Source organism: Protopterus annectens, chromosome 4.part0, assembly GCF_019279795.1.
Source record: "Protopterus annectens isolate FY-2018-M chromosome 4.part0, PAN1.0, whole genome shotgun sequence".
In the NCBI taxonomy this organism is placed as follows: domain Eukaryota; kingdom Metazoa; phylum Chordata; order Ceratodontiformes; family Protopteridae; genus Protopterus; species Protopterus annectens.
Genome location: NC_056733.1, coordinates 1422510714 through 1422526563, shown reverse-complemented (window position 1 = coordinate 1422526563; position 15850 = coordinate 1422510714). Strand labels below are relative to the sequence as shown.

The window sequence follows — 15850 nt, the reverse complement described above, 5'->3', positions numbered from 1 at the left end:
AGAAATTTGAGACACAATCAAGGACATTCTGCGAAACTATTAACTGTTGACATGTATGCTGCTTTTATAAAAATGTACTCTGTTTCCGTTAAGTTGACTCTGCTTGTCAAATGGATATTGCAGTTCAGCAGTCACAGTGCAATGCTTGCAAAACAGTCGTTTGTAACTGGGTCTAGTTTTTTTCTGAACGTTCGAACCTCATTCACTTGCTTCAAATAAAATTTCAGACTGAACTGGATATCCTTTTTAAAACCCGTAATTGCAGTAATGTAGTAAGTAGCATATTACTGAAGTGCGCTGCCAACCGATGTGAAAAAAACATTTCTGCATCACAAGAGCTTAGCGTGTAGCACGTTCTACTTCACACTCTTGTCAGTGTGCTAACTTGCAACATGTGGCTGCAATTATAAACATTGCTTAAAATTCAGTTTGAAAAGGATTAGCAAACTTCATGCAACAGAGTTTATGTTCTACCGATATGGATGAACATGTCTTAATTTAGGCTATCCGACAAACCATCCACAATACCGCTGCATTGAATAAACTGGTTGTTACTACTCTGAGGTTATACAAACACCGCTGTGCTAAGAGACGTATGTTTTCCGACACCCTAACTGGGATATTTCTTAGCTAAACGTGAGATTGCAGCTAAACCACACCCTCAAATGGTACAAATGAGAAGTGCCATTTTGTTTATTTATTTTTTATACAACCTTGTCTAATATGTAAAAGTAAGTTGTTTCCCTGAAATATCAGACGGCTTGCTGTTTTTTTTTTTCTTTTTACAGTCACAACTGTAAGATTAAGACTGCTCTGAAACAGGGGTGCAATAAGAAAATTCCCTTTTGTACTCTCACGCTCTTTTTACTGCCCCCAACCCACCTAGCATTTGAAACAAATGGCCAGATCTTTCAAAATGTTGCCCCCCCCCCCCCCAGTTAAAAAATGTACTCCATTTTCAGTAGTCCCCTCTAAAAACTATTAAAGATGTTGATTTTATATTTGCAATCCTGTTTGTAAGCAAGCTATGTACTTGTGGGAGGCATTAATTTGGACAGTTATAAAAATAATATGGCTTGAAAAAGTTACAATGTTTCTTGAGTGATGCAAATAAAAGTACTCAGTAGCATAAGTGTATGCCTGGCTACACCCTTGCACTGTAAAAAGAGCGAGGGTGGAAACCGTACTTCAAGCAGCTAGACAACTAAAAAGTTGGAAGACCTGAAGTATGAAACAAATCTGAGTGATAACACTGATTCTATTACTTTTCCTCATTTATATAAGGAAAGAACATACCCTTACACACACAATCAGAAAACCGCAATGAATTGTCTGGTTTCAAGATGTTTAAAATGCTTTTATTTGAACTACAAGTCCCAGAAGCGTCCGTATGTCTATTATTGTCTTCGTAACAAAAAAACAGCAACATTATTTTTAGAAGTCAAGAGTATCACGTTTTATTAGTTAAAATGGCCCGTTGACACGTCATAGGCTTCCTCTAGTTTCTCCCCGCAGCCAGTGAAGTGATTTGAAAGGAAAGACTCGCGGACTCACATAGATTTCCACCCCAACCTTCCAGAGTGTCTGCCTGTCAGTAGGAGGTTCCAGGAAGTAGCCATATTGGATTCCTTGGAACTGGTATGATACATCGCATCTCTCAGTTCAGCTGAACGTGAAGGCTGCGCCCTTCCTGACAGTTTCCATTTGGTTCACTCAGCAGTGCTTGATTACCTATAATGGCAGCGCCTGATATTGACAGGTTTGCGGTGAGTTTGCAGTGCTGCTTTGCTGTCCCATCTCAGTATTTTTATTGTAGCATGAATTGGTGCACTGTTTTTAAGGGGGTGGTGTTGCTTTGGTGGTGGTTGCAGGTTATGCGATGCATTCTTTGGTAGAGATGACAGTAGCGGAGATGGAGGGTGGAGATGTTTATGGTGTGCATGTTATGGGTACCGGGCACAGCACCTTTCGCCCAGCTCCCGGATTGAGGCTTCTTAATCCGCAGCAACAGGAGAATGGCAATGCGTGGGGAAGTTTTTTTTTTAACCACGTCCCCCTCCTCATCTGGATTTAGTTGTCATTTCTAACTGCTTCATTTATTCGAAGAATTCATGTTTTCACAACACTAAAGTGATTTTACAAAGTCTATAGTTTTATTCATTTAAAGCGCTTCTTGTGCTTTTGGATGAAGTAGTAAGAACTGGGGGTTACGTGAAACTAACTCTCAATTAGTGGATTTGGAAAAGCAACAGTTTAAAATGTTGGTGTAATTAAGCGATTTAAAACATTTGTATAGATAGAAAATGTATTTCGGTACACGTGGCTGTTTCTAAGATACATATATATTCAGTGCTTGAAAAAGTCTGCTGTTGCATTCCAGAAAGAAAGGGGCGGGAGGCACTTTACATTCTGAAATTTCTAATGATCGATTGTATGTTTATATTGGCATGATTATGATTTAAGATGTCTCATGTTTTAACCCCGCTAATTTTAATTAACTGAAAATAAATCCATAACAGTGGGGCGGTTTAGAGTAAAATGTGCCCCTTAGTCTGCATTAATAAAATTGCCATCTTTCAGCAGACACAGAGTGCAGGGTCAATGCATTACTGTAACAGAAGAAGGAATTGATTGTGAGACAGTGAAGAATTGTAACAGGAAGGCAGTGATGATGTGTGGGTTTATGTTTGTGGAATTGAAATGAATGAGTAATTGTGGCCTTTAGTACTATTACATGCAAATGTTTATTGAAAAATCTAGTGTTTGCTGACCCTGAAAGTTTAACTGAAGGGTAGTTAGGTTATGCAGCTTGAGCAAAATAATCTGGCTTATTATGAAGGCTTTTGGTTTGATAAAGTTTTGCAAGTAAAGGAAAACAATTATTTTACCTTGTGTGCCTGCCTGTGCTTCTCTGAGCAGTGTTAGTTGTGTAGAAACAAATACACATTTTTAACAGTTGCAAGTGCAGTGATTAGGGAGGTAATGGTCACACAACCTTTTTTGTGTTTTGTAGCAGTAAGACTTTAATTGTACTGTCTTATTATGTGGTATACTGAAAAAAGGTGACTTTGTTCTCCAAGGTGTTCTATAATCTGGAAATAGCACGTTCTTCTGAACATAAATTTATCAGACATCATGATACAGCCACCTCAATGCTCCACTGAGAAGATGTGACTTTTCATTCATGGCCAACATTTTTTAGTACAAAATAAGTGTCACAAGGTACAGTGCATGTTGCAAGATTTACACAATCCAAAAAGTGAAAGGTGGAAGAATGCTTTATCAAAGTGTGCACTGGGACCATTTGTAAAATTTCACACACACCTTCTGTACTTTTATGGTGTATAATTATTAGCAGATCCCTATTTGCCGTAGTAAGCTCATAATAACATGTTGAAAGTACACTTATTTAGTGTGTCACTGAGTCAAAGCTGTGGCTACTAGGTGCAAAGATTGAGGACGGCAGCCAAAAGTAAATCAGTTTGTAATACAACAGATAACAAGGAATAGTAAAAAGTAAACCTTTTAAGTAAGTAGTAGACTGATTTGATGGTCATCATCTTGATGCATACTCCTCAATCCCCCAACTTGCTTAGATGTAAAATCATATTTCTGGGTAGGTGATGGCATAATCTGCAAATCTGCCTGTTTGGGCAGCATGCTCTGCAAGTAAGGACCTTTATGGTGCTAACAGAGACATAGCTATATAGATGTGTTAGAAGTATATTCTTACTGCACTGTGACAGTTTACGCAGACAACAGGGAGTACAACAGGAAAACATTTCTGGTGATGATGATCAGAAACACTGCTTTCTCTAGGTAGTCTGTAACAGCAGAAAGCAGTCCCTGAGAAAACATGTGGCCTGTGTAACCCATTCTATTTAATTTATGTGCTTCTTAGAAAATACCATGTATTAAAGATCTCTTTCTTATTTTGGTTTAGCTTTTAAGTCTGTATTGTTAAAGGTTTATGCATTCTGCACTGCAACAGAAAACCTATCCACAGATTACAAAGATCTGACATTCCACATTTCTTACATTTCTAAGTAAGTATCTCATGTGGTGACAAACTGTTTTGAACCAAGTGCAGGCAGCTGTACACTGCAGACACAGTCACAGGCCCTGAGGAAAACTAAAAAAAAATAAAACCGTTGGTTGGTAGAATTTCAGAGAAACAGCCTGAATATGGTTAAAAATAATGTGATTCTAAAGTTAAAAACCTAAGAAACTGTTTGCTGATTCTGGAAATGTGTAGCCAGTTATTTTGCAAACGTTTTCCTAACACATCAGAAAAGGTTTCATTTTCTCTTTTCTATTTCTGTAAAAGTACTTTGGGTGTCCGTTTAGAAATGGGAGTTATTTTTCTATAGCCCCCCCCCCCCAACCTAATACAATTGTTTGCCATTTCTGTACGTTTGGTGTGTGTACATTTTAAAATGCACAGTCAAGTGATGCAACATTACCACACTTGTCCCTCACCTTCTGTAATTGGCAAAAGAAAACTTTAAGGAAATAACATGACCATGTACCAAATGCCATAAAGACAGGGCAAGGCCTTAGAAAAATATGATCCTAGTTATTGTAAATGGAAAAAAAATGGTAGCACCCAACCCTTTTAGCCATAGTTTGGTAACATGGTCTCTAAATCCCAGATACTAGACAAGTACTATGAACCAGTTGCAGGGCTTGTGAAGTATGTGTGTATATGAGTGGGTAATGTTCATTCATTTAACTTGTAGTCTCACTTTGTCCCTTTATTGTATACAGTAACATTGGTACAGCAGAGCATTCCCCACCCACTGTTCACATCTGTAAAGGGACCCATTGTAAAATTCTTTTAATGGTCTTTGTTTAGACATCGCTATAGAATGCAAAGGTACTGCACTTTGGTCACATCAACCTTGATGTGAAGTATCTGGAGGAACAGAACTGATGGCAGCGCAGGAAAAGGATCTCAGGGTGTTGATCGCAACTGTAATGGACCACTGTGATCAGAGCATGAGGGCAGTGGCAGCAGTAAACTGAATCCTTGTGTATGTTCTTAGAAGACTAGATTACAGAAGCAGAAACAAAGAACTAACACTTCCATAGTACCTGGCCTTGATCATCCCACAGTTTTAGTTCTGCATGCCATCTAAGGAAAAAGGACATCAGTCTTTTGGAAGCAATCTCAAGATAACGCCCAGATTGATCTGTGGAATGGAGGAAAAGGAAAATGACTAGAGGCTGCAGCAGCTAAAAAGTCTCTTTTTCAAGACTAGAAGAGTTTGCTGTATTGGTATTCTAGTTAGAGATTGTAGGTTGTATCGGTGCACAAGTTTTTATCATGGAGATATGAAGGTATCATTCTTAAAAGATGGGGAAGAAGGGGAAATGCCGCAAATTGTAGGGATTATCTACTCTCTGGCTCTCCGAAAGTATTTTTTTCACCGAGAGGGTTGTGGACACATGGAATGGACTACGAAATTGATTTGTGGAGAGAAAATCCACAAAGACATTCCATGATAATACACATCAGTATCGCATACAGCCAAAATATTTCTATCAAAGAAAACTATTTGAAAATTTAAATAATGGGAATAATTTTTCCTAAATGTATAACCAATCAAAACATTGTGAGCTTTAATTCTTAAAGGAACCACAGTGCAGTCCCAGATGCATGTTATATCTATTATACTGTCCTTGTTGATCATTATTGTTACTACTGATTGTTTGAATCTGTTGTATGGAACATGCCACTTATTTGTTTTCACTCCCCTTATCTGTCAGTGCTGCATGTGATTTTGTACCTGTTTATTTCTAGATGTCTTTAGATTTATATATCTGATGTATTTTTGTAAAAACAAAAAACAACAGCAAATAAATATCATGAGTATCTTAAATGCATCTGCTGAAGCATTTCTGCCCCAAGACAAACAAACGCATGATGATAATAGCAGTCAGGCATTGTGCATACATAAGTAATGGTGAGAAATAGTGCATATGATTATCTACTGTTTAGCTATGTGAAAAATTACTCCTAGTTTTCATTCCTAAAAGGTTTTTATCTTGTCTGATTTGATCAGATGAGAAAGAGCCTGAACCTAGAACTCTGAAATGATGAAATGTGGGATGTGCAAGAATTCAAACTTTTTTTGGAGCAGCTCGGGTTTGTTTTTATTCTTCAGTGTTCCATTCCTGAGGAGTATCGAGAGTGGTTAATATCATCTTGTGGCATAATTTCTTGTCTTCTTTAATTACTCCTAAGCTTAGAATTTAAGCAACTTTTTAAGGATTGCAGCCATTCAGTTTTAACCAACTGCCGGTACAAAGTGCACACACAGATGATAAGGTAGAAAAGAGTTTTGCAGTAGAGATTGAGCCAGGTCTCTATGGAGGTAAGGACTAGCTGGTTGATTGTTGAAGATGAGCCCAGGTCTCTATGGAGGTAAGGACTAGCTGGTCGATTGTTGAAGATGAGCCAGGTCTCTATGGAGGTAAGGACTAGCTTGGTTGATTGTTGAAGATGAGAGGTAATAGATGAGTCATCTGCATATTGTATGAGAGAGCCTTGACTGAATCAACACTGAAGCCAATTAATAAAGATACTAAATAGGAGAGACCTAATACGGAGCCTTTGGGAACTCCAATAGAGAGTTGAAGATATGGAAAGAGGGAGCCTATTGTCTAGGGTCTATAGTAGATCAGCGAACGCTTAAAAAAAGAACGCTGATTGATCGACCTTATGTAAGTGAAAGCTTACAATCTCGAACTGTCAGATCAGCCAGCAATCCACCCCCCCCCCCGGGAAAAATCGTTGATCCAAAACACATACACATAACATAAGCACACCAAACAAACAGAAATCCACACACATACACCTAAAACCTGACACCTAACCCTACACTAAACTATGCACACACCATTAACTATCCACTTACCTTAACCCTAAGGTCCGTCACTGTCTCACACTCACCTCACCCGCTGCCTAACCCTAACTCACCTAAATCCATCCTAACCCTCATGTCCACACAATCGCACACATACCTAACCCGAGCCCTAACCCTAACTCACCTAACCCCCCCTAATACTCACATCCACACAATCACACACAAACCTGTAACTTTCCACCACAGCACTGAAAATAGAAGCAACAGAAACGGACAACCAAATTCTTTCCCTAGGAAAAAATTTGAGTTTCTGTTGCTTCGATATTTTTAACTTTCGCTAAAATAAGGTTGATCAATCAGCGTTTGCTTAAGCATTTGCTGATCTAATATAGACCCTATTATCTGTACATTAAAAGTAGCTTGAGAACCAATTTAGAGAGGTGGGGGGAGAGACCAGTTTTGAAGACTTGAATTAGAAGTAAGGGATAAGAGATTATATGAAAAGCTTTTGATAAGAAATAGAGAAAAAACAATTTTGCTTGAGTCACGGGCTTTGAGGGTATCCACGAATGATATTAAGGCAGTCCTAGTACTATGACCTTGTCTAAAGCCATGTTGTGAAAGAGAGCGAATTTGTTCTTTTAGGAAGAAAATTTAGATGTATATGTATACATTTTTCAAGGACTTCCTGAGCGAAAGCGCTTGTTTCATTTGCTGTGACGGTTCGTGACATTAAAGGAATTGTTTTATTACTACTGGCTGCTGATTCTGCTTCTAGGCTGTGGCTTTGGATTATTACATTTTTCAAGGAGCTTGGAGATGGTACAAAAGGATTGCAATAAGATGGTAGTTGGCGATATTGGTATCGCCTTTGTAGAGTGGTAGAATAAATGCCCTTTTCCAAACTTTTGGGGCATAGGATTCAAGGATGGATTTGTTGATGAGTATACTGATAGGGTAGGCAGTGACTTTAGTTGATAGTGTGAGGAATTCTGTGGGACGTTTATCAGCTGCATTAGAGCTAAGCTTGAGTTTGAGAAGAAGTCTTTTTATGGTATTAGTTGGAGCAGGTTGGAGGGTGAAGGTGAGTGTAGAACTGGTTGTTGCAGATAGTTGTTGTGTCTTTCGGCTTTTTCCCGGTTAGGGGTCACCACAGCGGAACTCCGGTCCGCTAATGATTGGCAGTAGATTTTTACGTGCCGAGTTGCCAGCCCTGGCACACAACCTTCAACGAAGGTACACCCATTCATGCATGTCTCCACACAAAAGACGCTTTAGCTAAGAATCAAACAGGACAACATCTTACTGTGAGGCGACAACGCTACCGCAGCACCACCACTGCAGTGATAGTCTTGGTGGTCTATTAAAATTATTTGAGATTGGGTCACAGTGACATTGAAGAAAGTTGGCAGTGATATTTGAGATACTGTTAATAAAGTGGGAGTTAGAGACTGGTTATTTCTGATGGAGTTTTTTGTCATGGTTTGGACAAGGATTGCTTTTAGTGCCAGGGTTTAGGAGTGACATAATGGAAGTCCAGAATTTTATAGCCATTGTTTCCAAGCTTTGTCCCTAATTAGCATTAGTTCTTTTTACACCGTAAAAATTCACTGCCAATCATTAGTGGACCGGAGTTCCGCTGTGGTGACCCCTAACTGGGAAAAGCTGAAAGACAGTTTACTTGTGGAGGTGCCAGATTGTTTATAGAGTTTTCAGAAATGTTACATTAAATTAATTTACAGCATCATCAAGAGAGAGAGAGTGTGTTTTTAGGACACTCAAGTTTAAACTTATGTCTGTGGGTTGAAGTTGGTCAGATTCTGAATTTGTTTATAATGATGATCCTTTTTGAAGGGAGGGAGCTGTTCTATGAATGTAGGTGGGAGATGATCACTAAGTGCATTTGGAGAAGTACTGGCTGTAGAGATTTTTACTTGGATCAGTAACCAATATCCAGTCCAGGATGGAACCTTCATTATTATTCCTATGGAATCTAGTTGGAGTGGTGATGAGTTGAGTGAAATTGAATAGGTTAATGTTTGAGGATGGGAATTTAGTACAGAAGTTCAGCTAGTTAATATTGACAGTGGTATTACAGATTCAGGCAAGGATGTTTTCCAAAATAGGTGTATTATTGCCAGGGAGTGTATGTAGAACTATGAGACATAATTTTTTTGATTTGTTTACTTTGAGAAAGGCAATGAGAATTTCGGCATTCGAGAACTGTGGAATAATAATTCAGTATGGAGTTATGTTGTAGGTGCTAGGGAAAAGGAGCGCAATACCTCCTCCTTTTTTTGTGTCTGTCTGACCATATGGTGTTGAAGACTGGGGGGAGAAATAGGTTTAAGCCAGGTTTTGGTAGCAGCAATGATGTCTGGTTGATGAGCCAGTTGTGAAAATCTGTTTTTTTATTATAAGTACTTTGTCAGAATATTTAAGAATTTATAGGAGTTATGGGGGTTAGTTATAGTTGATAGGTTAGTGGAAGTAGGTCCTGGATATCTCCACAAAGGGGTAAGTTTCAGAATCTGGGGGAGTAAAAGAACAATAGGTTCTTTTTGATCTGGTGAGGTGATACTGATGGTACAAGGTGGTATATTTTGATGGAAAATGATTAATTTGGGGAAGGGCAGAGGACTTGTTTGATATAGACTAGGTGCTGTATCAGGGTAGCTCTTTGGGTTGGGTAGGAATGTTGTGACCGATGTAGGCTTAGGGAGAAAGGAGGTAGGGTTGTTAAGTGCTGTGAGATTTGATAATAGAAAGATGGGGTGAAATAAAAAAAAAGTAGTATATTTATGCTAGAGTGACATTAAGGGTGATGGAATGAAGTGGCTATGGTGAAGAATTTGGAATACAGTTAGAGAGGGAGGTAGAGGTTCGATTGTACTGGCATATAGTAGAGGAGGTATGTGTACCTTGTTGGATTGTACCGGCATGTAGTAGAGGAGGTATGTGTACCGTGTTGGATTGTACCGGCATGTAGTAGAGGAGGTATGTGTACCGTGTTGGATTGTACCGGCATGTAGTAGAGGAGGTATGTGTACCGTGTTGGATTGTACCGGCATGTAGTAGAGGAGGTATGTGTACCGTGTTGGATTGTACCGGCATGTAGTAGAGGAGGTATGTGTACCGTGTTGGATTGTACCGGCATGTAGTAGAGGAGGTATGTGTACCTTGAGTAAAGAAGTGATGTGACTATGCTTGAGAGCTAAGGATAGCTAGAGATGCAAAGAGAGGGGAGAGAGTGATAATATATGAGAAGTTAGAGTCTGGAATAGTCATGTATAGGGAGGAATAGTAGGGAGGGCGAATAGAGCGGGCAGCACCTGACCTGTGATAACTGCAAGTAAGTTAGTTCTGGCAATATATATGTTTGTAGAAAATGTATCAGAAGTGGTGGGATGATATGCAGAGGGCTTCCATTGAAGTATTATCCTGGGAGTTTATTGCCAAACATATGATCAGCTGAATAAAAGGTAAGGTTATAGTGTAACAAGTAGGAGGCTACGTATTTCAACTAGATCAGAAAATCATAAAAATGATTAATAAAGAAGGTAGTTATGTACTGGGTTAAGATAGCTAATATCTGAAAAGTGAGTGAATAAAGAAGCTAAAGTATGTATATGGTTAAACAGTTCAAAAACTTGGGAGTTTAAATGTATGAAGTATAGGATTGCTTGTTTTTTGGGATGACTGATTGAAAGCCACATCTGAAGACTACTGCTGTGCTGTCCCTAGTAAAAAATGCTATATGCTGTTGCTGCGACTGGTAACACTAGTAGTGAGTACAGAGGTATTCTGTTTTTAAAATAGAAACAAAAAGATTTGTGTTTAACTGTATAAATGGGAAAATATACAAGTCCATTTTGGTATAATTTGCCCATGAAAAGAGCTGAATGTAATGTTTTGCTTTGGTGTAGGTATCTGCTTTTGTGAATTCTGTTAGTGGGCAGGGACTATTGAACGATTTAGGCAAAGTGTCCTAAGTCAAGTCCCTTTTTATATATAGAAGCATTCTTTTTTACTTGAGCTTTTGTCCCGAGTAATTTTGCTCTTTACATAGATGGGAAGTCTCTTAACTGTATGTGGTCAATGCTTGATAAGTTTACATTGTGCAGTAAGGGCAGAGGTGTGATGCAGTACCTAAAAAGCAGTCAGGGTGTGGAGGTAGCAGTGCAGAAATGGAGCAGTTAGTGATAATAGACCTCATCGATCATTTTTTTATGTGGTTTTAAATAAGTGGCCTCACACCTGATAGTAATTCAGGGATGGAGTGAACTGGTTTGGGGGCTTGCACGAAACCTGAATATGAAAGGCATAAAGTAGTGAAAATGCTAGTGGTTGTGTCCTTTATGTATGCGGCTGTACATGTGTGCATGCACAGTGAAATCAGGGACATCAATTCATCATTGAGAAGACCAAGGTGATGTATTAACATGATTCAGGTATTGCAAATGACCTCCGTAAGAGTTACCGTAGAGGGTGCATTTCTTCAGGATAGGTGGACACTTCTCTTAACAGAGTGGTCCCATCTCTGACAGAGTTCAAGTTGTCATGTCATGAAGTGAGCAGATGCACATTTTATTCCTCAGTTTTCTGATTCAGACATGGGGGGGGGGGGGCTTGGTTTCTTATTCTCCCTCTTGGGGGGGGGGGGGTGCTGTTTCTCTGATGATAAATCCAGAATGTGCCATTGTTTTCAGTAGGAGAACACTGGTGTTTTTTTACATCCTCCAGAAAATACTGTGAGGTGTTTATAGAAGAAATGTTCAGAACCTTCACCTGTTCCCCCAGTCCTGTCGTCTCTGGAGGACGTGTGTGGTTCCCCCAGTCCTGTCAGCTCTGGAGGATGTGTGTGTCACTGTTGCAGTTTTCCTGCTAGTTAGCCTGTTGCCCCTAAAAAGGCACATAGAATGTATAAAGTTTCTCAGTCATAAGTTTTTATACAGTCTTCCCCAAACTTGACCAATCAGATGTAGCTTTAGTTAATCCTACTGCTGATAAACTTTTGCTTAATTCCAATCCTACTCTTTTTTTAAAAAAAATGTATGCTTCTGCAGTTTTGAATTTTCAGGCTCAGTTGTTAGTTCATTCTGACTTATTGTGAAAGTATGAGGTATGTTTTCTGTTTTTTCATTTTGGGAAAAGATGCTTTAAATTAGTTTTTTCCATTGCCCAAGTCACTACTCATTGTTGTGTGTGTGTGTGTGTGTGTGTGTGTGTGTGTGTGTGTGTGTGTGTGAGAGAGACTTAGTTGATACTTCTTCCAGGGCTATGGCCACTGGTACTGTTTTGGAGGAGGTTTGCTTGTATGCATTGTCAGAACCTCTCAGATGATGTGAACAACAAGATTTTGAAGTCTCCTTTGGATATAGATTTAGTCTTTGGTTCCTCTTATGCAGAGGTTATCAAAATTGTGATGAAAGGGGTAAGCTGATACAGGGAGTGTCTAAGATATTTTCAGCCCTTATTGTTCCAAAATGTCGAAGGGGTTCTCTAATCTTCTCACCCAGTTTTGGCAAGAAACAGTCTCAACAAAATCCTGGTATACAGACGTTTAATAAGTGGCAGAGGTATTCCAAAAATAATTCAGGAGCCCGCTAAAACCAAGGACAGTCCAAGTTAGAATGACTATTTCAGGAACTTTGCTTTGACCCTGGCAGCCCCATTTTCCTTTCAAAAAGTGTGGCAACAGATAGTTTCAGACAAATGTCTTATGAAGATCATCCATTAAGGTTACAGATGGCAGTGGGAGGAAATCCCTCTCTCTTTCAGGGGATAATTCCTCATCCACCAAACCAGAGTCTATATCCCTCTGTCCCAAAAACACATACTGTCCCAGGAAATGATGGTTCTCCCTTCCTAGGATGAGAGAGATTTTCATTCAAGGACGTTCTTAAAGCCAAAGAAAGAAAATGCTTGGAGACCAGTTCTGTATCTTTCCTAAACGTGCTTATCTTTGCAGAGTCTCTTTCAAAGTGTCATGTCACTTGTGTGAGAGATCTCTTCTACAAGCTGGGATTCCAACAAAAGATTTAAAGTCCTTTTTTGACTTCTTCACATGATTGTATTCCTTGTGTGTCAACTAGATATCGCAGTTAAAAGAACTTTTCTTCACAGGAAACAATATAGAACTATATCCAGAACTATTTCTGAGGTTTTCCACTCCGACGTTGGTTACTGAGAAGGAATACCTCAGGATTTTGGGTCGCATGTTATCTGATTCCCATGATACCCCTGTCCTGTCAAGACTCCACATGAGAAAGATACAATATCATCTGAAGTCTTTGGTCCCAGCACCAGCATCCTTTGTTCAAATCCCAGTGCTGGGATTTGTCAGAAGATAAATCACTTGGTGGAGAAAGCAAATTTCTCTAAATCCATGTCTCCCATTCTCCCGCCCTTCTGCAAAGCAGTCAGTCATCACAGATTCCTCAGACTCTGCTTGGAGAGCAGTTTCAGGAGGGGTAAAAATGCACAGTCTGTAGACACCAAGGACAAACTCAAGCACAAATATAAGAGGTACTTGCCCTGATAAAGGCACCCAGCTATCTGAATCATCTTTGGTCACCTGGAACTCAAGTTGTTATAGAAAATAATACAGTCAATGTGGTACATCAACTTCAAGGGGGAATTAGGTTGTACCCCTTTTGCAGACTAATCAGGTTAGTTTTGGTTATAGGTTTGCAACAGTATCACTCTACAGACATCCTACGTTCAGTCTTAGCAAAACTGTATGGCAGACAAGCTGAGCAGGATATGGGCAGCAAAACTGTATGGCAGACAAGCTGAGCAGGATATGGGCAGATTCTCACAAGTGAAACTGGGGGGTTGGGGGGGGGTCTTCCAAGATTTGATCCATTTGTAGGTAGTTCCTCAAGTTAGACCCATTTGCCTCCTCTTTGAACAATCTACTGGCAAGATTCTACTACAGGACCCTATACAAGAAGGCTTGGTAGACATATGCCTTTTCCTTTCCTTAGACAGAATTGTTTCTGTATGCTTTTCCACCCTTTCCACTATAATATTCAAGGTACTTCTGAAGATTCAGAAGATCATCATTCCGGTGACTTCCTTCTGGTCCACAATGGTTCCCCTTTCTTTTGGAAATGACCGGGGGGGGGGGGGCAATTAACAAGCTTCCTTACAGAATGGATTTACTCACACAAGATCAACTTCAGCTGACTGCCAGGATGATAGGGTCTTAGCTCCTTTTAGGTACCTGTTTACTGAGGGTGTGCAGCAAGTATTGATGAGGGCAAGAAAGCCTGCTGCTAGAAAGTCATATATTTGCAAATGGAAAAATTTTTCTAATTGGTACCAACAACATAACCAGCACCAATTCCGGGCTAGTTCTCTGTTTTACAATATTTGTGAGAGTTACTGTCCTGCAGCCTTTCTTACTCCTCTATTCTGGATCATTTATTGGCCATTTCAGCAGGTCTGCCCATGGATCCTCCTCTTTCAATGCATTCTCATGTCAAAATGTTTTTGAATGGATTTTTGCATAATAGCCTTTCAAGAAAACTGGTGGTCCCTCCTTGGGATCTTAGTTTCTCTAACAACATTATCTTTTGCTCCTTTTGAACCAGCTAATCTGGCTGACTTTATGTTCTTAAACATTAAAAACTGTTTTACTGATTGCTCTGATCTCTGCAAGAAGAGCATCATAAGGGCTGACTCACCATAAGAGCTAGCAATATCTCATTTTCCACAGCGACAGTGTTTCTTTGATAACTGATCTTTCTTTTATGCCAAAGCTGTATCTGAGTTTACTTTAAGCCAAACTGTCCAACTCTCCATTTCCTGAACCTAAAAATGAGAAAGCAAGGATGTTCCATACCTTGGATGTCCACAGACAGTTCCAGGTACTTTCTTGACAGAAGTAAGTCTTGCAGATGTTCGGATCAGTTGTTCATTTCTTGTAAAAGTTAGAAGAAGGGCCAGCTTGTGTCAAAATAGACTATTTCAAAATGTTTCATTCAGGCTATTACCTTTTGTTATATTCAACTAAAAAAAATAAATAAATAAAATATTCAAAGCAGGGTCAAGGCCCACTCTACCAGGGCCTTGGCTTCATCTGTGGCTTTTTGGAAGGAGTTTGATTCTAGAAGTAGCCACTTGGTCCTCTGTACATACATTTTAAAAAAGGCATTAGAATCTTGATTCCTTCTCTAGATCAGGCTTCACTAGGATCATTCTCCAGGGGCTCCTGGACTCTTTTTTTTTTTTTCCTTCTGCTTCCTACCCATACTGTTAAGGCAACTGCAGCAGTGATCAATATGATGAACATAATACAGTTGTATAAGTAAACTTAACATAACAATAGATGTTCGAATCGCCATTGCTGCGCCCCCTCTTGTTTTTTGATGTGTTTATGCCATGGTGTGGATATTTTTTGTTGTTTCTAGAATTGTCCTTTCTGCACTTGGCCTCCCCCTGTGTTTGCTTAAAAGCTCTGAAGGGCTTGGTACCCAAATCTGCCTTTTTAGTTGGCTCAGCTCAAACTGATTCATGGTTTTGGTGCAAGTAAGGTCTTCTGAAGCTTTGGAAGCTGGCTGGCTGTTGTATACCTGCAGGATGTAACCCATATAGCTAAGGCTGCTGCAGCAGTGATCATTCAAACATCTATTGTTATGTTAAGTTTGCTTACACACCTGTACTTTCTAAATGTTATAGGGAAGTTCTAAAAGCTGCAGAGAACGAAGTAAATATATTGAAGACGTACTTTGCTAGAAAGTAAGCATCTTGGGGTGGGAGGAGCATTTGGTACAATGTCCTCCATCAAAAGTAGTGCACTCTGAGGAATGTGCTGAACCCTCTTAGATGAATCATGGGAAGGGAACTTGCATCAGCTTGCAGCTCTTATAACTGCACCCTCTGTGATTGCACAGTGACCCTAACTTTGGATTGATGTGTGACATTAGGGGCCTATCTGTCAGCCATGACCTAGCTCATGACTGAATAAAGACAAA

General features: G+C 39.6%; 1 protein-coding gene across 2 annotated transcripts in view; it reads left to right on the top strand.

Annotated features, from left to right (window-relative positions):
• The first annotated feature begins 1558 nt into the window (after positions 1-1558).
• Positions 1559-15850, top strand: part of SEPTIN8 (septin 8) — a 1286408-nt gene continuing 1272116 nt past the window's right edge. The window contains exon 1 of one of the 2 annotated variants that reach the window (XM_044069252.1): positions 1559-1766. In XM_044069252.1, coding sequence (XP_043925187.1) covers positions 1737-1766 — 30 coding nt within the window. In that variant the 5' untranslated portion in view covers positions 1559-1736. The remainder of the gene's footprint in view (positions 1767-15850) is intronic. The other variant, XM_044069253.1, reaches the window with a different exon arrangement.